The sequence below is a fragment of the Triturus cristatus genome, chromosome 7, assembly GCF_964204655.1.
Source record: "Triturus cristatus chromosome 7, aTriCri1.1, whole genome shotgun sequence".
Taxonomy (NCBI): domain Eukaryota; kingdom Metazoa; phylum Chordata; class Amphibia; order Caudata; family Salamandridae; genus Triturus; species Triturus cristatus.
This window is the reverse complement of record NC_140590.1, coordinates 1,109,886,825-1,109,909,583: the sequence shown is the minus strand read 5'-3', so window position 1 is coordinate 1,109,909,583 and position 22,759 is coordinate 1,109,886,825. Positions and strand designations below refer to the sequence as shown.

The 22,759-nt window shown below is 48.8% G+C and overlaps 1 protein-coding gene across 1 annotated transcript in view; it reads left to right on the top strand.

Annotated features, from left to right (window-relative positions):
• The window catches only part of LOC146811168 (uncharacterized), a 55,112-nt gene extending 34,211 nt beyond the window's left edge, over nt 1-20,901 (top strand). The window contains exons 3-5 of the mRNA XM_085614495.1: nt 9,326-9,496; nt 16,496-17,050; nt 20,383-20,901. Of these exons, the coding sequence (XP_085470621.1) occupies nt 9,326-9,440 (115 nt within the window). The 3' untranslated portion in view covers nt 9,441-9,496; nt 16,496-17,050; nt 20,383-20,901. The remainder of the gene's footprint in view (nt 1-9,325; nt 9,497-16,495; nt 17,051-20,382) is intronic.
• Nucleotides 20,902-22,759: the final 1,858 nt, after the last annotated feature.

Below are 22,759 nucleotides of genomic sequence, written 5' to 3'. Positions count from 1 at the left end.
GAAGGACTGTCCTTGTGCTTGTGTGCTGTTTCTGGGACTGGCCTGCAGTGGTTACTACTGGACTCAAGAGAAGAGGAAAGAAACGTGGATTGAACTTTTATTTTAGCTACAGCAATTACACAAGGGCTAGAAGAGAGCTAGCCTCCTGCTGGAGTCTCAGGCACATCAGACTCCACCATCAGCCTCCTGTTTCCTCCCAGCGAGGATTTCTATCGGCAGGTGAGGCTCCTGTGAGTTCCAGGGCCTCTAGTTTACTGTTGAGAAAAGAGCGCTGAAAATCAACGCTAACCCCCGTTAGCGAGCCGCTGCAGCTGGTGAGCGTGAGGAAAATCGCCGCTCCGCTGTCGCCGAGAGCTCGCTAACCCCGAAGATCGTTGCAGCACCTGTCTGCGGGCCTGAAAACACCCGCTATCCGAAGATCGTCGCAGCACCTGTCTGCGGGCCTGAAAACGCCCGCTATCCGAGGATTGTCGCATTGTTTGTTAGCGGGCCCCAAAGCTCTCGCTAACCCCAAATCATCGCATCAAGCTCATCGCAGCGCGGACGCCGAGCGTTCGCCATTTTCCTCGCATCGTATCCAGATCGTCGCTCCCTCGCGGAGCGCCATTTTCTTCAACGCAGCAGAATCGCACACGCAACAGGCTCGGTGCATCATCCTCCCTTCGCGGCAAGGATTTTATCGCATCACCGGCTTAGCGTGAGGAAGCTTGTCGCTTTGTCCTGCCCGCAACCCAGCGCATCATCCTCCCTTGCGGTAAGGATTCAACGCATCGCTGGCTAACGTGAGGAAATTTCTCGCTACAACTCCTTAGCGACATTTTTGTTGCTTTGCTCCAGGAACCAGATACTTTGTGAGTAAAAGGGTCGCAGAGACCCCTGCCTTGAACTAGACCTCATTTTGTGCCTCCTGAACTATTTTTCCTTGCCGCATTTCTAAAGTAATTATATTTTTATAGTATTGTGGATTTTTTACTGTTATTGGTCTTGTGATTAAGTCTATATAAAAATACCTATTTTTCATAACTACCTGAGTGGTGTCCATTTGTAGTGTTCCTCATTATTTTACTGTGTATGGTCATAAATGCTTCACACACTGCCTCTGAGATAAGCCTAGCTGCTCGTGCTACGTTACCACAGGGTTGAGAAGGGGTTGTCAAAGGGTGTAGGCTGCTTACTCTGACTTAGGAAGAAGGGTCCCTACTTGGACTGTGGCCAGCCATTGCCAACTAGAGACCCCCATTTCTAACATTGGTGGTCAGCGGTGAGGATCTGGACTTGCATTTATGATTGCATACAGTAATTATAGTGTACACTACTAGTGAGTGCAGACCATAACATAACCACGTACGTTGTTGAGATTTTGTGATTCTATTTTTGATCGTTATTGCCAGTTATTGCCACAATGGGCAAGCCCAGATCCAATGCCTCTGAGGATCTCTCCTGGGAAGAAGAGAAATTAGACACCTACAATGCCAAGCAGCTCAATTTTTTTTGCAAACGCTTCACAGTCCTTATCACAGGTCTCACTAGAAGGGAAGAGTATTACAAGGCGTTGAAGGCCTGGCTAGAAGCCAGGGATGCCCCTAGGAATGAGGAAGGGCCTGTGGAGGGGGGAGAGAATGCAGGAGAGCAGCAGGAAGAAATCGTAGATTTGGTAGGGGATAAAGCAGTTTCCAGCCCGGGCACTAGTGTATCCTCAAGGGGCCTGACTCCAGAAGAGATGGAGGACAGGGAGAGAGATAGACGGCATAATATGGAGATGGCTAAGCTTAAATTGGATGGTCAGAGAGACCTAGAGAATAAGAAGTTGGAAGTTGAGATAATGAAGATGAAATTTGAACATGAGAGAGTTTTGAGGGAGTTGGAGATTAAGGCCAAGAGTATTGAGATCTCCCCCTCCGGTGGCAGCATACCAGTAGTGCATACTGAGAGTAGAGTGTATATACCTAAAGAGGTTATTAAGGATTTTCATAAAAGTGTGGATATTGGGCAATGGTTTGCCGCTTATGAATTAGCCATGGTGTCCCACCGGGTCCCTTAGAAGGATTGGGGAGCGGGGTTGTGGGGACGCTTTGTGAGTGAGGGGAGGGATACCTTGTTGGACCTACCCCCAGAAAGTAGGATGATTTATGCCCACATGAAGGAAGCTTTGATTACCCGCTATGGTTTGACCCCTGAAATGTACAGGCAGAGATTTAGAATCTGCAAGAAGATAGAGGGTACCACGTGGGTTGAATATGTGTCTTTTTTTGGCAGAGCAATGGAGCGCTGGGTAAAAGGCAGCAAAGTAGAAACTTTTGAGCAACTGTATGACTTGATTGCATGGGAGCATTTTTCTAGTAACTGTTTTCCTGAGCTACGCCAGCATCTGATAGATTGCAAGCTGACTAACCCTAGGAAGCTTGCTGAGGAGGCGGACCGCTGGGTGAGCACCCGGGTTCGCAAGGGTCCAGTGGGAGACTTCGCCAAAGGTGGGCAGGGTCCCCAGCAGAGAGGTGGGGGGGACAGGGGTAAACCAAGGGAGTTCCACCGAGGGCCCCAAGATAATTCCCAAGGGAACCAGGCAGTGGTGTCCCAGCCTCCCCAAGATAAGAAGCCAATGCCCCCAACAGGTAGGCCTGTTCCAAGGGGGCCCCCTACTTGTTTTAAGTGTGGCCAGGTGTGCCACAGGTACTTTGATCCCCAGTGTCCCCAAAGGGATACTCCTGCACCACCCCGCCAGCTTGCTAGTGTAGCCCTGGGGGAAGAGGAGATGGGTGCCCAAGGTGGGTGGGATCCCGTAGAATTGACCCTTGTCTCACTAGGAGACTTTGAAATGGTTCCTAAGCCTGCACTGCCTGATAACACTAAAAAATACAGGCAGTGGGTAACCATCAATGGCCATAGAGTGGAGGCTCTGAGGGACACCGGAGCCAGTGTAACTGCTGTCAGCTCCCGGTTGGTGTCCAAAGAGCAGGTTGTGCCCCATGCATTCTACCCAGTAGTGTCTGCAGACAACACAGAGAGCCAATGTGAGGTGGCTCAGGTTCCCTTTGAGTGGGGGGTGGTCTCAGGAACTCTTCAGGTGGCTGTGAGGCCCACCATGCCTGTGGACTGTCTGTTGGGCAATGATTTAGAGAACTCACCGTGGGCTACAGTGGAGAGGAGAGCTCACTTGCAAATGTTGGCACTGCCTGAGTGGGCATGTGCTACCACTCGGTCCATGGCAGCCAAAGAGAGTGTTGAAAAAGACCTGGAGCCTGAGAATATGGCCCAGGTCCCTGCCTTAGAGGGAGGGGGCAGGGGATGCGGGAAACCGGCCCCCTTGGTTCCCACGGCCCAGGAGGGAGCAGAACCTGAGGGGGATGCCCTGGAGCCTACCGGGGAGCAGAGTACCGACCTGGGGGACCTGCCTGAGCTGACCCAGTGGCAGCAGGAAGGGGGGCCCACCAGGGAGGAGTTTTGTGAACAGCAGAGAACTTGCCCCTCTCTTGAGGGTATGCGGCAACAGGCTGCAGCCCAGGCAGCAGGTGATATGTTCGGTTCACATCTGATTTATTGGGAGAACAATCTCCTGTATAGCGAGCCTGAGGTTGCTGAGCCGGGGTCAGCCCATGTGCTGGTGGTACCCGAGTGCTTCAGAACCTTCCTACTGGGGTTGGCTCATGACATTCCATTGGCAGGACATCTGGGGCAGACCAAGACCTTTGAAAGGCTGGTCACCCACTTTTATTGGCCCCAGATGCGCAAGAGTTCAGATACGTATTGTAGGACCTGTGAGAATTGCCAGGCAAGTGGGAAGAGTGGGGGGAAGAACAAAGCCCCACTCCAACCCTTCCCAGTTGTTAGCACCCCTTTCGAGCGAGTGGGCATTGACATTGTGGGGCCTCTGGACCCCAAGACAGCCATGGGCAACAGGTACATCCTGGTCTTGCTGGACCATGCCACCCGGTACCCTGAAGCCATCCCACTCAGGACAGTGACGGCCCTCGTGGTGGGACGTGCACTGATGGGGATCTTCTCCCGTGTGGGGTTCCTCAGAGAGGTGGTGAGCGACAGGGGGACCAACTTCATCTCCCAGTATATGAAGTCTCTGTGGAAGGAGTGTGGGGTGACTTACAAGTTCACCACTCCTTACCACCCCCAGGGTAACGGTCTGGTTGAGAGATTCAACCGGACCTTGAAGGGCATGATCATGGGCCTAGAAGAGCCCCTGAGGCGTAAGTGGGACGTCCTCTTGCCATGCCTGTTGTTTGCATACCGTGAAGTGCCACAGAAGTCCTTAGGGTTCAGCCCCTTTGAACTGCTCTATGGCCATCCGGTAAGAGGGCCTCTGAGTTTGGTCAAGGAAGGCTGGGAGCAATCTCCCAGGAAACCTCCCCAGGATGTGTTTAGCTACATCCTGGCCTTCAGGAACCAAACTCGGCGTTTCAGAAACATTGCTGAGGCAAATCTGGAAGCCAGCCAGGAGGAGATGAAACGTTGGCACGACCTAGTATTGTGGATTTTTTACTGTTATTGTTCTTGTGATTAAGTCTATATAAAAATACCTATTTTTCATAACTACCTGAGTGGTGTCCATTTGTAGTGTTCCTCATTATATTACTGTGTATGGTCATAAATGCTTCACACACTGCCTCTGAGATAAGCCTAGCTGCTCGTGCTACGTTACCACAGGGTTGAGCAGGGGTTGTCAAAGGGTGTAGGCTGCTTACTCTGACTTAGGAAGAAGGGTCCCTACTTGGAGAGTGGCCAGCCATTGCCAACTAGAGACCCCCATTTCTAACACCAACACAGCCATACACACACTCATCCACCCATTCAGCCCCTCACAGTCTTACTCTTGAACCCATACACCTAATGAATCACCCACTCACACATTCATGCAGGGAGTCACACATATCCCTCCCACCCACACAGACACTCAGGCACCCATTCAGGTACTCAAACAACCCATTTAGACACTCATGTAGCTACCCAAGCAGCCACATTCACACCAACTGACAGATTGATACAGATATTCATACATGTTAGCCAGTCACCCATGTATTAGTAAAACACATTTAATCACTCACATATACAGTCAGTCATGCACCTATTAAATCATCCATTCAGACACTCACACACCCACTCATTCTTCAATACACCTTGGCATGCATATATATATAAAACATATTTAAACTTTTTAGAAACCCTCAGTCACTGGATGATGTCATCAGTGATGTCATTTGAGATGTCATAAGTGATGTCACTGGCCATTTCATGATTGGTGTAATATGTGATGTCACCAGCAGTGCATTGCGGAGGCACAAGTTATTGTTAGCTCAACTAACTATAACGGACACATTTCTCTGGTTTTGTACGAGTTAAATGTCCAACTAGCTATAACGTCCCTTTAACCTGTGTTTATTTCAGTGAATATATATTCTGCTCCAAAGGTTGTCCACCTGGTGAGTAGCACTCTATCAGCAGCTTTATTTATGATAGGCAGGGATGAGGATCCGCTTGTAGAAGACGCTCCGTAATGGAATTGCCTGACGCTTTTCAAAGCTCCATATACTTCTCTTCAGAGGCTTGAATGGAGACGGTGTGTGCAAACGCTGAACCCACTTCGCCATTTTCATAGTGCACACCCACCAATGGGAAGGTCGAATGAGACTGTGCATTGTGGGAAATGTGGTCCAGATAGCACACAAATCTTGTCCTGTATGGACCCTGCCAGTGGACACGTCCTCAATCCCGTTTGGCGCTGCTGGCCCACATTGCTGACATGATAGTTACCATGTCGTGTGGCCCCCATAACATTACGAGTCCACTTTCAGGGTCCATACAGGACAAGATTTGTGTGCTATCCGGACTGGCTGCAGGCCATGTGTAGGTTGGGGTTGGCTGTCTGTGCGGGGTTCATTGCAAGTCTTGTGGCCAAACCCACACCATGCACATTCTTTGGCCAGGCGCCCAACTGTACGTGGGGTTGGCGTTATAGATGGTAATACAATATTACTTCATGAAAATCAAATTCTTTAGACTTCACTGAAAAAAACAAAAGTTAAGTGAACGTTATAGTTTCATAAAGATGTCAGGTAAAAAGTACTATTTTAAAAAAGATAACACTGAAATTCACCTGTGATTGTTATCTCAGGTATCTGTAACTTTAGTCCTAATGTAGATATATTTTTCTTGCTATGCACTGCAAATTACTCCCATATCACATCACACTTGACATGTTCTAGGAAATCATTGATGTCATGACAGTAACATCTGAAATGATATCACTGATGACAAGACTGTGCATGGGCTGGCCCGAATTATAGTTACTTTATGCCTCGAGTTACAGTTACTTGAGATAACTATAACAGGTAAATATCAGTAGTTTTCTCCTTCGTTTATTGCTAAATGGCAGACCTTCATTAGCTCGACAGTGAGTTTGCTTTTTGTAAAATGCAAGTGTGGTACACGATCAGGAAATCAAATTAAAAAGCAATGGAAATACACTGTACCAATCCTGGCAGTTATTGAGGAAATTATCTTAACACAACCTTGTTAATTTTGCAACTTGGTAAGAGCTGGGAGGCTAAGATGCCTAATGTCACATTTAAAAAAATTTGAACAAATCTGTCAAATTATTTTCACTTTCCCAAGACAAAGACTTGCTGGCGAAAAAGGTTGGTCAGTAATTGGGTCGTTAAATAGCTTAACCCAACAAAAATATATGAACTCAAAAAACTCCTTACATTCAAATTGAACCTTGATTTCATACAAATTGGAACTCTTTCCAACTCAGGGTTTATCACCAAAATGGAAACTACATGACCCACCCCGAACTGTCGACTCAGTGGTTATATGACTGAGACGAGTTGCACATGCTCTGTACTTGTCCCCTATTGACTGATACATGGCCAGACTTTCTTGATTTAAATGCAAGAAGAACTTGTCTACAAGGGCTGATGTTATGCTCGATTGGTGAAAATACATCAATGGAATTGTAAATTTGTCAAATTCATTGTTCATGCAATGCGCATGCTCAACACCAAACACAGAACTGCATAACTAGTACAACAAAACGAGGTTCTCATCTTTTGGTCTTTGAGTAATGACATTTTAATATTTATTGAACTAATCTCTAATCTGTTTTTATCGTAATGTTGCATTTGCGTACTTGAGATCAAAGAAATAGCAGTTCCCTTGAAAATCATGACGAATTAGATTTTTTACTTGGCTCGTTAGGTCGAGGTTTAGCCAGCACGCAAGTGCTGCTCTGGCGATCTGTTGTAGGTACTGTACAGAGAAGCTCCGCCCAACATTTGTCAATGGCCTGTGTCTTTGTCCTTCGTAACTGCTGGCATCTGATTCCTTAATTGTCTAGTTAGTCCCTCTGTTATGTGCAGATTTAGATTCCGTATATAGGTTTCCCGATTAATGCTCTTATATAGGTACAATTCATATTGCCCTTATTTAGGCATAGAAAATCCAGCCCTTATTTAGGCATTGTCCATGCTAACCAAATACCGGCATGGTCTCCTACATCCGTCAATCCACGTCACAACGAGTTCTTGGAAAACCAGACTCTTAAGCCTTTAGGAATTTCCCTTGCTTAGATATTGATTTCACCAAGAACTAATTTATTATGCATGAACATCTATTCCTTAGGGGTTCATTCATGACATTCCGATGCCCGACTTTTACGTCAATACAGGCATTCCTAAACACCTTCAAGGTATAAATATACCTGCACTTACCCTGGCAAACCACGGTTCCGGTATGGTCCAGTTCAACTGCCTACTTGCGGTTCGCCACCGCAAGTTCGGAAGGAGATCGATTTCCCACCTGATGCACTGACCAGACGCTGTCATCCTCATTGCAGAGAATCCAGCTCCAGTGTTTCTGACTCTCCTTGCGGGGTGTTAGATATCGAGTCCTGGAAAGAGATTCCAACCTCACACATTCTAAGGTATGGAGCAGACTAGAACTTAGAGAAACTTTTGGCAACTCTTGGCAAAACTAAAACTATAGCTAAGCTATACTTTAGAAAACAGCACCGACTTCTTACCTCGTACTACACTTAGGTTAGGTACACTGGGGTAGAACTATTTAGAAGCATCAGATGAGTATTCACATTTTAGCCTGTGTTTTTTATGTATGTATTTTATGAATATATTTCATAGCTACAAACCATGCTATTACAGTATTATTTTATCTTACTGCTAAACCTGTACGTATTGTACTTCGCATCCTGTCTCACGATTGTAGCAGTTCATAACTCTTGCATGAGAATTTATTGAAACGCCCGTCTATCTATTTCTGTGTATCTCTGTAGAAACGAAGCATGCACGATTGACTGAGTGAAACTGTTATCTATTGTTTCCATGATTCTCAAATTGTTCCGATTCTAAAGGAAACAAAGTTGTCATGTTTATGAGGTTTTCAGAAACTAATTCCTTCTTGTTTATTCGAGAAGTTTCTAGTGACCTCTGAGTTAGCTGGCACACACAAGTAATTAAGTTTAATGTACTCGATAGAGACCTCAGTCCTATGTCAAAACTGTAGTATATATTATTCTAATGCGAAGAGCCAATTCTTCCTCCAGCCTTAAGTTCGGGTGAGCTGCCCCCCTCCCAGCATCACACCCCCTCCTTCAACCCTGAGCAGACACAGGGTCCAGCGAGGAGCAGACAAGGTCTGCTTTTGGGACACTGGTACCCCTCTCTGAGGGTGTGTTGGGGGTATTTATTTTCTTTTTGGCCACCCAGATGAGGCGGTTTTGAATCAGCACCAGAGTGTGGCAAAAAAAAACCAAAAGCAGCGATGGCTGGGGGCGAGTCAGAGAAGGTAAGGGAATTGTGAAGTCCAATTAGGAGCACTATGTAAACCACGCTCTCACCCACATCCAGTTATCGTCAGGGAGGAGAGGAGCACACATCTAGGTGCACTTACAGGAGACACACCTTGAAGCAGTAAGAGGATGAGTGGGGGCATGCTTGAAATGAATATGCATGCTTTGAAAGGGAGTACTTTCAGGCTACTTAGAAGAAGAAAAATGTAACTATCGGTAATGGAGTTTTAACTGTTTGTTACTTCTTGTTCTATGCTTATTAACCCTCTAGAGTTTGACTACAGGGGTCTTCCTTCTGCCCTCCTCCCATGGGACATTTAGGTTCTTGTCCTAGGGTAAGACAGTGAGATATTCTCTCATGTGCTATGTTTTAAACTCCATTGTGCACAGATGAGTGTCACATGTCACCAATATAGCCACTCACTATTAATAAATATGCATGTGGTTGAATGAATTTTCACAAAGTAACCCAAGTTCTGCTCATTGTTCTTTTGTATTCTTGTTGTTTTACAGGCTTAAAAGTGAGTCCCTCTACAGTGGAGTGGACACTGGTCACCCCACCAAGTGGCACCTTATCACCACAAAGTTGATAAGAATCGAGCACCCTCTTTTCTTTAGATCCCGATGAATACCATCGACCCAACTGGGCCAAAAGGCAGAAACATGTCGACCGCACCCACAACGGTGAGGGGACAGTAATCTCCCCATAGCACTGTTTATTTGTTTTTAATACCACATAGCTGCCTGCCACATTAAAAATTAATTTGGTAACTATAATGTTTTTTAAATCTCACTCACTCTTCACGGGCCCCCACTTAGTTTAGAAGTGCATCCCTGGAGGAGGAGCCTAGCGCGCAACCAAGATGGCCGCGTAGGTGCGAAGCTCCCGAGGACCTCCGCGACCTCCTGAATTAATCCTGATTATATCCTGTCTTTGACGAGGGGACTGTGTCTGTGTACCCGAGCTGAGGCGGCACCCGTTTTCCGTTTTCGAATCGGACCCCGGACACTGGTGGGAGCACCGATCGAAGATTGCGGCCCTCTCCGCGCCGGCCCCCCGGATTGGAGTTGTGGGGCGATCCGGGGACAAAGCGAACAACAACGGCGGGCAGGGCTGGGCGACTCGCGTACCCCGCGCTTTCACTTTCGCTTTTGCGCCCTCCTTGCCCTCAAGCGAGGTAGGGTTGCGGAGCGGGGTGCGGTGGTGTGGCCTTGCCCCTGTGCCCGGCTGACCCGCCGGCTGTGAGTTGTCCTGCGGTGCAGTGGTCAACCCCCCCCCGGAACCCGTGAACTGGTTTATCGGCCCTTTCGAGGAGATTGGCACGACTTTGGGAGTGCGACATGTCCACAAAGCAAGATGGCGACCGGGCCAAGGTGAAATCGACCCGCCGCGGCCCGGCACATCAGTCAAACAGTATGGACCGCTACACCCTCCAGAAGGGATCCCCAGAGGCACAGCGTACATCCCCCGCGGGCCCGGCTGAGGCGTCTGCTCAGCCCGCGGATCTGACCCTCCGGGACGTCATGGGCGCCATTGCCGAAATGAAGGCCTCGGTGGACCAGCGCTTTGATACTCTGGCGCAGAAGATAGACTCGGCCCTGGTGGAGGTGGGCCTAGTGAGGGCCGACTTGTCTAAAACAAATGACCGGGTCGATTCCCTGGCCCACACCACCTTAAGTCTCACTACAGACGTGGCGGCCCTTCAAAAGGAGGTGCACCGGCTTGGCCAGGCGAGCGCCATGATGGACCGTCGATTGGAGGACGCCGAGGGTTGGGCCCGGAGGAACAACGTTCGTATTGACGGGGTGCCGGAGGGACGGGAGGAGGAGGCGGCAGATTTGTTTGTGGAAGACCTGATCCTCACCCATCTCCAGCCCCGGGGGCTGAGTAAACTTTTTGCGGTGGAACGTGCTCACAGGGTCCCCGGAGGAAGACCTAAGGTCGGAGCTCCGCCGCGGCCTCTCATTGCCCGGATTTTTAACTTTCGGGACAGAGACGCTATCTTGCAGACTTCCAGGCTACAGGGACCGGTCAAGCTTGATAATATGGACGTGAATTTCTACCCTGACTTTACTCCGACGGTCCAAAAGCAGAGGCTGAGTTTTCTCGGAGTTAAACGTCGCCTACGGGACATGAACCTTAAGTACTCAATGCTTTTTCCAGCTAAGCTGAGGGTGGAGGTGGATGGTCGCACGCATTTTTTTGACCGTCCCGAGGCGGCTGGGGACTGGTTGGATACTCTGCCTGGGGATCGGGGCCGGGGGGGTGGGGGGGGTGCGGTTGGCGGGGAGGGCGCACCGGATCAGAACTGAGGGGTGAATAGTAGGCCTTGCTCTGGACAACATTTTGGTTACCATTCACTGATCGTGTATGTTCCCCTCCTATGGAGGTCGTACGGGGTCCGTTGGGGGCTTTCCCTCCTCCTCTGGGGGACTAGTTAGTTTTTCATCTATGGGGCGACAGGCACACTGCACTTTGGGGGGGCTGTCTGGGCTCATGCAGGGGTGCAGGGAGGGGGGAGTTCTGTTGGGATGGGTGGGTGGGGGTGGAGTGTTGTTTGTTTGCACCGCAAGGCGAACCCTTTACTGTATTGTTGTTTTTGAGATGCTCTTTGGGTGACGATTGATGGCTTTCATGTATGATGGGGGGTAGGGACCTGACTGTGTTATCATGGAACGTTAATGGACTGGGGGATAGGATTAAGCGTGGTGTGGTCCTGCAGTATCTGAAACGAATTTCACCAGATGTGATCTTCCTGCAGGAGACACACCTTATAGGTAATTCCTTTAATGCCATGAATCGGAGAGGCTATCGCTTGGTGGCCCATTCGGGCTTCACCTCGGGCTCGCGGGGGGTGGGCATCATGATTAAGAACTCGCTCCCATTGGAGATTGATGAGGTGCGCCATGATGAGAGGGGACGTTACACTTGCTTGGTGGGTAGAATGGACGGCAGAGTGGTCGTTTTTGTATCAGTGTACGTTCCGCCGGGGTTGCAATCTACCACGTTTGCGGACCTGGGGCGCCTCCTCCTTGACCTCCCGGATGGGCTTCTGGTAGTTGGGGGGACTTTAATGCGGTGGCTTCAGGGTCTATGGATCGTCATCCCCCCAGGGACCTCCCCCGGGCACAGGCGTGGCTGTCCGGCCTCTTAGATACACTAGGATTGGTAGATTGCTGGCGACTAAAGCATCCCGCTCAGCTGCAATACACCTTCCACTCGGGTGCCCATGGTAGCCTCTCGCGGCTTGATTATATCCTTGTTCCTGCGGCCTATGCTGGGAGGGTGGGAGAGGTGCGCCATTTGGCGCGGGGTATTTCAGATCACTCCCCACTACTGCTGCATCTGGATGTCTTCCCGAGGGGGGAGGGCAGGGTGGCCCCAATTAATGCCTGGTACCTGCGCGACCCCACTATTCGAGCCGAATTGATCAACTCCTTGCAGCGGTACTTTGAGGAGAATGTGGGGTCTGTCCCTTCTGCCATCTCCCTTTGGGAGGCTTTTAAGGTAGTTCTTAGGGGGGAGGCCCTCTCCTTTATCTCCCATGCCCGGAGGCGCGAGCGGGAGGAGGTAACCCGGGTGGAGGCCGAAATTACTGAACTAGAGGGTGCCCTGGGGAGCGGGGTGACGGATGCCACATTGCATGTTTTACACCTCAAGCAGGCGGCCTATAGGGCCCTCGTCACGGAGGCGGCCAGGGGCCTCAGTAGAGAGCAACAGGGGCGACTGTATGATGTGGGTGATAAGGCTGGTAAATTGATAGCGTGGTTGGATAAAAAGGAGAGAGCGAGTCGTGTGGTTCCGTTGATCGAGAGGATGGATGGTGTATGTGTCACCGAGCCGGACGCCATTGTCTCCTGCTTCGCGGATTATTTCCGCGAGGTATATTCCCCGGTTTCTCCCTGCTCGGAGGAGGATTCCCATGCCCTGCTTCGGGACATCGCGCTGCCCTCCCTTTCGGTGGAGGACAGGGATTCGCTGGACGCTCCTCCCACCTCGGACGAAATTGCCCTTGCTATCCGCTCGGTCGCATCTGGCAAGGCCATGAGCCCCAATGGCATTCCTATCGAGCTGTATAAGCTGCGACCGGATGTGCTGGCGCCCCACCTGCGCGCGATGTTCCTGGCGGCCTGCTCGCGGGGTTCCCTTCCGCCGGACCAGCGTCTGGCCACGATCGTGGTGATCCACAAGGAGGGGAGACCACGTGAGCGGGTCACATCCTATAGGCCTATCTCGCTCTTGAATGCGGAGCCCAAAATCCTCGCCAAGGTGCTGGCCAACCGGCTGGTCGGCGTGGTGGGCGACTTGGTCCACCAAGACCAGTCCGGCTTCATACCCCATCGTAACACGGCCCTTAATCTGCGACGCTTGCACGGGGTGCTCGCGCGTGTCCCGTTCGTGCGGGAACCGGCCGTCTTGGCGTCCTTGGATGCCACCATGGCGTTTGATACGCTTGAGTGGCCATACATTTGGGCGATGCTGGCGAAGTTTGGCTTCGGACCGGGCTTCATCAGCTGGGTCAAATTGTTGTATTCCGGCCCATTGGCGCAGGTGGTGGTGAATGGACGAGTTTCGGCCCCATTCGCACTGGGACGGGGTACGCGACAGGGCTGCCCCCTGTCGCCTCTCCTGTTTGCACTGGCCCTGGAGCCCCTGGCGGAGTGGCTGCGGTGGCACCCTTCCATCCGTGGTCTCCGTTGGACCCCCGAGCATGAGGACCGTGTGTCCCTCTACGCTGATGATATCCTTCTATATCTCGCCTCCCCGCGTAAATCACTGATCGTCCTAGTTGATGTTTTGCGCTCATTCGGTCGCAACTCAGGCCTCGTCATCAACTGGGCGAAATCCTGTGTATATGTGCTTGCCGGGGAGGCTCCGGTCCTACCACGGGACTGTCCGATCCAGATCGCCTCCCAGGGGTTTCGGTACCTGGGTATATATATTACTCTGGACCCGGAGGCCCGCTACGAGCGGAATTTGCTGCCCCCCCTCCAGCGCTTGAAAGAGGACGTGGTGCGTTGGCGGCGTCTGCCGCTTTCGCCGCTTGGCCGAGCGGCCTTGTTTAAAATGATGTCGTTGCCGCGCTTTCTGTACGCTCTCCAGAACACTATGGATTTGGTTCCGGCGCGCTACTTCCGAGAGGTGGAGAGTTTGCAGCGTCGCCTGTTCTGGGACGGGAGGCCACGTATCGCCTTGGCTAAATTGACGCTCCCGTGGTACGATGGGGGGGTTGCCCTCCCGGATATTAAACGGTATTACTGGGCCTCCCAGCTAGCTGCGATTAATCATGGCCTTTACGGGCCCGCCCTGAACCCGGCATTTGAAATGGACAAGATGCTCCTGCCCGGTGGCGACTACAATCGGGCGCTTTACTCTGGCGCGCCGGACACTCGCCTGACGGGACCGACGCATGTCATGGTGCGTGTATGGCACGCGGCTAACGCAGCTATGGGGTGGAAGGACCGTTTGACCCGGGCGTCACCGCTATATGCATCGGCGAGGTTGGGCTCCTTGTGGACCTCGAAGGGCTTCGAGAAATGGGACACGATCGGCATCAGCACAGTGGGAGATCTCTGGACGAGGGGGGGATTCAAAACTTTCGAGATGCTGCAGACGGAGTTTCAGTTGCAAGGCAGTGAGTACTTCCGGTACTTACAAGTCCGCCACGCGCTGGGCTCCGTCTTCCCGGATGTCGCGTCCATTCCGGAGTCTTCCCCCCTAGAGGACAGAGTGCTGGATGGCCATGTCCCAGACAGCACGATCTCCCTTATATACAAAAAACTGATTAACGACCGATCGGGCCTGCTGACTGGCCTCCGCGAGGCCTGGGTTGCCGATGGGCTGGAGTTGGACGACGAGGACTGGATGTCCGCGGTGGCTTCTCCGAAGGAGGTGGCCATCCCGGCTCGCCTTCGCTTCGTCCAGCTTAAGATCCTCCACCGGGTCTATGTGACGGGGCCAAGGCTTCTACGTATGGGCCTAGCTGAGGATGGACTGTGTAAGCGTGGCTGTGGTGCTTTGGCAACTTTCTTGCATATTCTGTGGGAATGCCCAAAGGTGGAGCGATTCTGGCGTGGTGTGCATGAGGTCCTGCGAGTGGTTACGCGTGTTGTGCTGTTGCCTGAAGCGAGGAGATGCTTGCTGAATGTGTGGGAGCCAACTGACTACTCGGTTCCGCAGACGCGGTGGGTGACTCTGGGATACATGATCGCTAAGCGTGACATTGCTCAATTGTGGGGATCCCAGAGGCCTCCGGCGGTGTCGGCCTGGAAAGAACACATGGATTGGTGTATGTTTCGTGAAAAGGTGGTGTATGTTGCGAGGGGTAAGCCTGGGGCGTGGGTGAAAATCTGGGGCCCCTGGAACGCCTATCGCGGGGGTATTTGCGAGCCGCCGCTGCTGCCGGCTGCTTCACCAGCTCCGTCCCCCTAGCCGACCCCCTCCCCCAGCCATGGGCACGTGGTTCCCCAGTCCCTGATCTGTTCTCATTCCCCTCTTCAGAGTTTGGTGATTGGTTGGGGTTCCCCACTTAAGGAGCGCGTGCTGTCACTTGGGATTGCGGGTTGCCTTGCGGGTGTGGTTGTTTTTGTGTTGTTGTGTTTTGACAAAAGGAAACCGTATTGTTGGTTTGGAGTTATGTGGCCTGCACTACTGATATCTCCTGATTTACCCTTTTTGCACCGCCAAGAGATTTTTCTGTATGTATGTCATATGCTACTGCTACTCTAGCGGCCGGCCAGACGGTTGTAGGCCCATACTTGTAACTATTTGAGATTGTAATAAACGGTTTCAAAAAAAAAAAAAAAAAAAAAGAAGTGCATCCCTGTCGTCAGGTGTATGCCCACCCTCTACCAAACACAGTTTCTAGAGGGTAAGGACTGACTAATAATGAAGCATGACACCAGGTGGTGTGTGAGACCAGTCCTTCCCTTTTTGTGAGATGCCCAACCTCACAATTTAACCCTTTTGCACCTAGGTCACTATTCTGGGTGCGGCCCCATTTTGTGTTAATCATTTTATGTTGGAGGCTGGCCTGCTCCAAGTGCCCTGCACCTCTAGTTCCCTCCCCCAGGCCCCCCTGGGGGATAGTGTGGTTACAAGTCTATTTCCTAACCTGGAGGGCTTTGACTTGTGAACGTAATATGTTAGCTCCTGTTCTGCCTCTTGTGCAGTTCCTTGTTTTCCATGCTATGTCAGCGCCACTTTTGTTATTTGGCGAAGGAAGTGTGTTTTTTTAATTTTTTTATTGTGTACTGAAAAGGCGTATTGTTATTTATTTTGCTAAATCTCTGTCAGGCAGTGCTGGAGCAGGGTTTTCTATTTAAACTCAAACTTCAGTTTATATTTTCGTATGTCATTATTAAAAATACTAATGATTAATAATTAAGTATTACATTTTGTCGAGTGTTTTTACTAATCCACCTTACTAATGTAAGAATTACACGCGGGAATGCAATTGCATGGCTAAATTAATAAGTGAACTAAGTTGGTGAGCAAATTAATTAAATAAGTGTGGCCTATGTGACATTTGTTATATGTTTGCGCTTTGAAATATTATGCTTTAATGCTTATTTATGTCGCAAATAGCTAGATAAATACATACACATAAGGGTATTAGTGGGAATTAACACTGTATAATCAATACAATGTGGTAACGTTGTTTATGTCTCCTTTTAATTAAGTTGCCCATTTTGGCCTATTGTGAAAATGGCCGACATCTACAGCCTGCATTTGAGTAGATGAAATATGAAGAGAGGCCTCGCTGAATATGGTTGAAAATGTGACCTCGGCCTCTGTCTGAAGCCAAAAAGTTATGAATGGACAGCAGTTCTGGGCTCATCGCCAGATATCCTTGGGAGAATACTTGTCACAATGAACACTTGATAACATTGCGGTGGCTTCACTATAATTCCGGAGAAGAGCATCCATGGATGTTGCAAAATTAGTTTGTGCTTCCTTTTTCCGTGTTTTTATTTTTGAGATATCCAAGAGCGAAGATGATTTTTCTAAATGTTGCAAGCTAACATCCTTTCCTGCTCAACGGACGTTTAGAGCTTTGTTTGTAACTTTTAGTATGTTAATTTTTAGTATAAATATTTCTAGACTAGACCGGGTCTGTGGCCACTTCTTCCTGAACTTATGCTCAAGAGGATCGATGCTGACCGACGGCAACACGAGAGACTTTATATCATTGCTGAGAGACCTGATCTGACTTAGAGAATATTTAGCCAGAATAGGTAATTATGAGAATAATAATTTTGCAATTGAATAATTTTCCATTTGAACTAATTTAGATAAATCATTCTTGTTTGAATTTCAGTGTCGGGTGGTTATTTCTTTGTCATTTATTGAGATCTCAAATGTGTTTTAACTGTTTAAATCATGACTCGAGACAATTCAATTTGGTTGCATTGACCTCAAATTAGATGCAGATTGATAGAGGAGTTCTCTCTTACGTTCAGTGTGGATAGAGTAATAGAATGAATGTTGGTGTAATGGGCCCCACCAGCGTATGATGAGTGTATGTGCGTGTAACTGTGAAATTACTCTGTCCTTGGAAGTAGGGAGAATTTAGGAGTTCCGATCCGCAGCAGTTTCCTGGTAGCAGTATGATGGTTTTGATTATTGTCTTGATCTGATAAATTGCTTGTACATAGGCTTTTTGGATTTATTGATTGATGTTGATACATGTACTAACATTATATGTTGAAGTCGTCGTGTTGAGTTATATGTAGTGTGTACGGCTTCTGGGACGTAGGGAGTCGGTGACAGTTCCGTAGTAGGGCAGAGGGAGGTGAGTGCTGCTCTCGGGAAAGACGGGATTGTTGGCCCTGTACGCATGCAGGGGAAACGTGTAACAATTGAAGTTGCGCGTCACATTTTCTGGGTTCGGATTCTGTGACATCGTCGTGTGTTACCATTAGAGATATTTCTTTTATAAGAGAAGTGTATATGAAAGCGAAGGTTATCTGTGAAACTCTGGTCTTAAGTCCCAGGGATCCGTAAGGTTTGCCGTTAAAGCTTACCGCTGGAGAAGTAATAGGTATTCTCTGAGCTTGTTTGAAGGACTAAGCAGAGGTAAGCGCTGCCTAGTTAACGTGTGTTATAATTCTGTAGCAGGACAGATGGTTTGCTGTTCTCGGGAAAGGCAGGATTCTGTGTAAATGTACTACATTTTCTGGTGTGAAAGTGCGTGAATGTATGGGCATTTAGTTAATTGTGAAGCTCTTAGGAACATTCCGGGAGAAAACAGTTAATGGATGCATGTTAGAAGGGCAGAGTAGAGGGATGTGCTACTGTGTCAACGAAAGTAATAATTCCCCACTATTCGAGCCGAATTGATCAACTCCTTGCAGCGGTACTTTGAGGAGAATGTGGGGTCTGTCCCTTCTGCCATCTCCCTTTGGGAGGCTTTTAAGGTAGTTCTTAGGGGGGAGGCCCTCTCCTTTATCTCCCATGCCCGGAGGCGCGAGCGGGAGGAGGTAACCCGGGTGGAGGCCGAAATTACTGAACTAGAGGGTGCCCTGGGGAGCGGGGTGACGGATGCCACATTGCATGTTTTACACCTCAAGCAGGCGGCCTATAGGGCCCTCGTCACGGAGGCGGCCAGGGGCCTCAGTAGAGAGCAACAGGGGCGACTGTATGATGTGGGTGATAAGGCTGGTAAATTGATAGCGTGGTTGGATAAAAAGGAGAGAGCGAGTCGTGTGGTTCCGTTGATCGAGAGGATGGATGGTGTATGTGTCACCGAGCCGGACGCCATTGTCTCCTGCTTCGCGGATTATTTCCGCGAGGTATATTCCCCGGTTTCTCCCTGCTCGGAGGAGGATTCCCATGCCCTGCTTCGGGACATCGCGCTGCCCTCCCTTTCGGTGGAGGACAGGGATTCGCTGGACGCTCCTCCCACCTCGGACGAAATTGCCCTTGCTATCCGCTCGGTCGCATCTGGCAAGGCCATGAGCCCCAATGGCATTCCTATCGAGCTGTATAAGCTGCGACCGGATGTGCTGGCGCCCCACCTGCGCGCGATGTTCCTGGCGGCCTGCTCGCGGGGTTCCCTTCCGCCGGACCAGCGTCTGGCCACGATCGTGGTGATCCACAAGGAGGGGAGACCCCGTGAGCGGGTCACATCCTATAGGCCTATCTCGCTCTTGAATGCGGAGCCCAAAATCCTCGCCAAGGTGCTGGCCAACCGGCTGGTCGGCGTGGTGGGCGACTTGGTCCACCAAGACCAGTCCGGCTTCATACCCCATCGTAACACGGCCCTTAATCTGCGACGCTTGCACGGGGTGCTCGCGCGTGTCCCGTCCGTCCCCCTAGCCGACCCCCTCCCCCAGCCATGGGCACGTGGTTCCCCAGTCCCTGATCTGTTCTCATTCCCCTCTTCAGAGTTTGGTGATTGGTTGGGGTTCACCACTTAAGGAGCGCGTGCTGTCACTTGGGATTGCGGGTTGCCTTGCGGGTGTGGTTGTTTTTGTGTTGTTGTGTTTTGACAAAAGGAAACCGTATTGTTGGTTTGGAGTTATGTGGCCTGCACTACTGATATCTCCTGATTTACCCTTTTTGCACCGCCAAGAGATTTTTCTGTATGTATGTCATATGCTACTGCTACTCTAGCGGCCGGCCAGACGGTTGTAGGCCCATACTTGTAACTATTTGAGATTGTAATAAACGGTTTCAAAAAAAAAAAAAAAAAAAAGAAGTGCATCCCTGTCGTCAGGTGTATGCCCACCCTCTACCAAACACAGTTTCTAGAGGGTAAGGACTGACTAATAATGAAGCATGACACCAGGTGGTGTGTGAGACCAGTCCTTCCCTTTTTGTGAGATGCCCAACCTCACAATTTAACCCTTTTGCACCTAGGTCACTATTCTGGGTGCGGCCCCATTTTGTGTTAATCATTTTATGTTGGAGGCTGGCCTGCTCCAAGTGCCCTGCACCTCTAGTTCCCTCCCCCAGCCCCCCCTGGGGGATAGTGTGGTTACAAGTCTATTTCCTAACCTGGAGGGCTTTGACTTGTGAACGTAATATGTTAGCTCCTGTTCTGCCTCTTGTGCAGTTCCTTGTTTTCCATGCTATGTCAGCGCCACTTTTGTTATTTGGCGAAGGAAGTGTGTTTTTTTAATTTTTTTATTGTGTACTGAAAAGGCGTATTGTTATTTATTTTGCTAAATCTCTGTCAGGCAGTGCTGGAGCAGGGTTTTCTATTTAAACTCAAACTTCAGTTTATATTTTCGTATGTCATTATTAAAAATACTAATGATTAATAATTAAGTATTACATTTTGTCGAGTGTTTTTACTAATCCACCTTACTAATGTAAGAATTACACGCGGGAATGCAATTGCATGGCTAAATTAATAAGTGAACTAAGTTGGTGAGCAAATTAATTAAATAAGTGTGGCCTATGTGACATTTGTTATATGTTTGCGCTTTGAAATATTATGCTTTAATGCTTATTTATGTCGCAAGTAGCTAGATAAATACATACACATAAGGGTATTAGTGGGAATTAACACTGTATAATCAATACAATGTGGTAACGTTGTTTATGTCTCCTTTTAATTAAGTTGCCCATTTTGGCCTATTGTGAAAATGGCCGACATCTACAGCCTGCATTTGAGTAGATGAAATATGAAGAGAGGCCTCACTGAATATGGTTGAAAATGTGACCTCGGCCTCTGTCTGAAGCCAAAAAGTTATGAATGGACAGCAGTTCTGGGCTCATCGCCAGATATCCTTGGGAGAATACTTGTCACAATGAACACTTGATAACATTGCGGTGGCTTCACTATAATTCCGGAGAAGAGCATCCATGGATGTTGCAAAATTAGTTTGTGCTTCCTTTTTCCGTGTTTTTATTTTTGAGATATCCAAGAGCGAAGATGATTTTTCTAAATGTTGCAAGCTAACATCCTTTCCTGCTCAACGGACGTTTAGAGCTTTGTTTGTAACTTTTAGTATGTTAATTTTTAGTATAAATATTTCTAGACTAGACCGGGTCTGTGGCCACTTCTTCCTGAACTTATGCTCAAGAGGATCGATGCTGACCGACGGCAACACGAGAGACTTTATATCATTGCTGAGAGACCTGATCTGACTTAGAGAATATTTAGCCAGAATAGGTAATTATGAGAATAATGATTTTGCAATTGAATAATTTTCCATTTGAACTAATTTAGATAAATCATTCTTGTTTGAATTTCAGTGTCGGGTGGTTATTTCTTTGTCATTTATTGAGATCTCAAATGTGTTTTAACTGTTTAAATCATGACTCGAGACAATTCAATTTGGTTGCATTGACCTCAAATTAGATGCAGATTGATAGAGGAGTTCTCTCTTACGTTCAGTGTGGATAGAGTAATAGAATGAATGTTGGTGTAATGGGCCCCACCAGCGTATGATGAGTGTATGTGCGTGTAACTGTGAAATTACTCTGTCCTTGGAAGTAGGGAGAATTTAGGAGTTCCGATCCGCAGCAGTTTCCTGGTAGCAGTATGATGGTTTTGATTATTGTCTTGATCTGATAAATTGCTTGTACATAGGCTTTTTGGATTTATTGATTGATGTTGATACATGTACTAACATTATATGTTGAAGTCGTCGTGTTGAGTTATATGTAGTGTGTACGGCTTCTGGGACGTAGGGAGTCGGTGACAGTTCCGTAGTAGGGCAGAGGGAGGTGAGTGCTGCTCTCGGGAAAGACGGGATTGTTGGCCCTGTACGCATGCAGGGGAAACGTGTAACAATTGAAGTTGCGCGTCACATTTTCTGGGTTCGGATTCTGTGACATCGTCGTGTGTTACCATTAGAGATATTTCTTTTATAAGAGAAGTGTATATGAAAGCGAAGGTTATCTGTGAAACTCTGGTCTTAAGTCCCAGGGATCCGTAAGGTTTGCCGTTAAAGCTTACCGCTGGAGAAGTAATAGGTATTCTCTGAGCTTGTTTGAAGGACTAAGCAGAGGTAAGCGCTGCCTAGTTAACGTGTGTTATAATTCTGTAGCAGGACAGATGGTTTGCTGTTCTCGGGAAAGGCAGGATTCTGTGTAAATGTACTACATTTTCTGGTGTGAAAGTGCGTGAATGTATGGGCATTTAGTTAATTGTGAAGCTCTTAGGAACATTCCGGGAGAAAACAGTTAATGGATGCATGTTAGAAGGGCAGAGTAGAGGGATGTGCTACTGTGTCAACGAAAGTAATAATTCCGTAGTGGAGCAGAGGTAAGCGCTGTTCCAGGGAAAAGCGGGATTCTTGTGAGAACGACCTTTCTTTACTATTCTGTGGTTAGCGGAGCAGACAATGGAGATGTTTATATGTTGTAACTAATAGTTTTGTAGAATTTGAGACAAAGTCTACTGAGAAGGTTTTGTAAAGGAGGGGTAGATGAGTGACAGGAGACGGGAGTCAAAGCGACTGCAGCGGCTGCTGACTTCAGAAAGACCGCGCTGTGATTGGACAGTGGATTAAAACAGCGAAAGCGCTGTGATTGGTGCGTTGGTGTGAGTCGCGCAGGGATTGGAACAGGTACAGGGTGACGTAGACGCTCCGGGATTGGTGCGTTGGTGTGAGTCGCGCTGTTATTGGACAAAAGATCGTACAGTTGCGGAAAGGACTAGAGGGTTGTGGTAACGCGAAAATGTATTACCAAGCTGAGGAAAAGAAGAAGAAATCCTTGTTCAGTAAAATTAAAAAGTGGTTCGACAAGGATAAGAACATAATAACTAGAGAAGGTGAATTGCTAACTCCGACAAGAACCCCTGCATCCTTCATGGTTGCGAAATATGGGTATCATACCTGTATATGGTTAGACAATTGGGCTAAGTACACTAGAGAAGATGGTGTTTTAGCATTCCCGGAACATGGTTCATTTAATCTGGCCGGGTTGAGAAATTTACGGGAAAAGATGTTGTGTCTAGAGCCAAGACCAAGGCCGACACAGTTCCA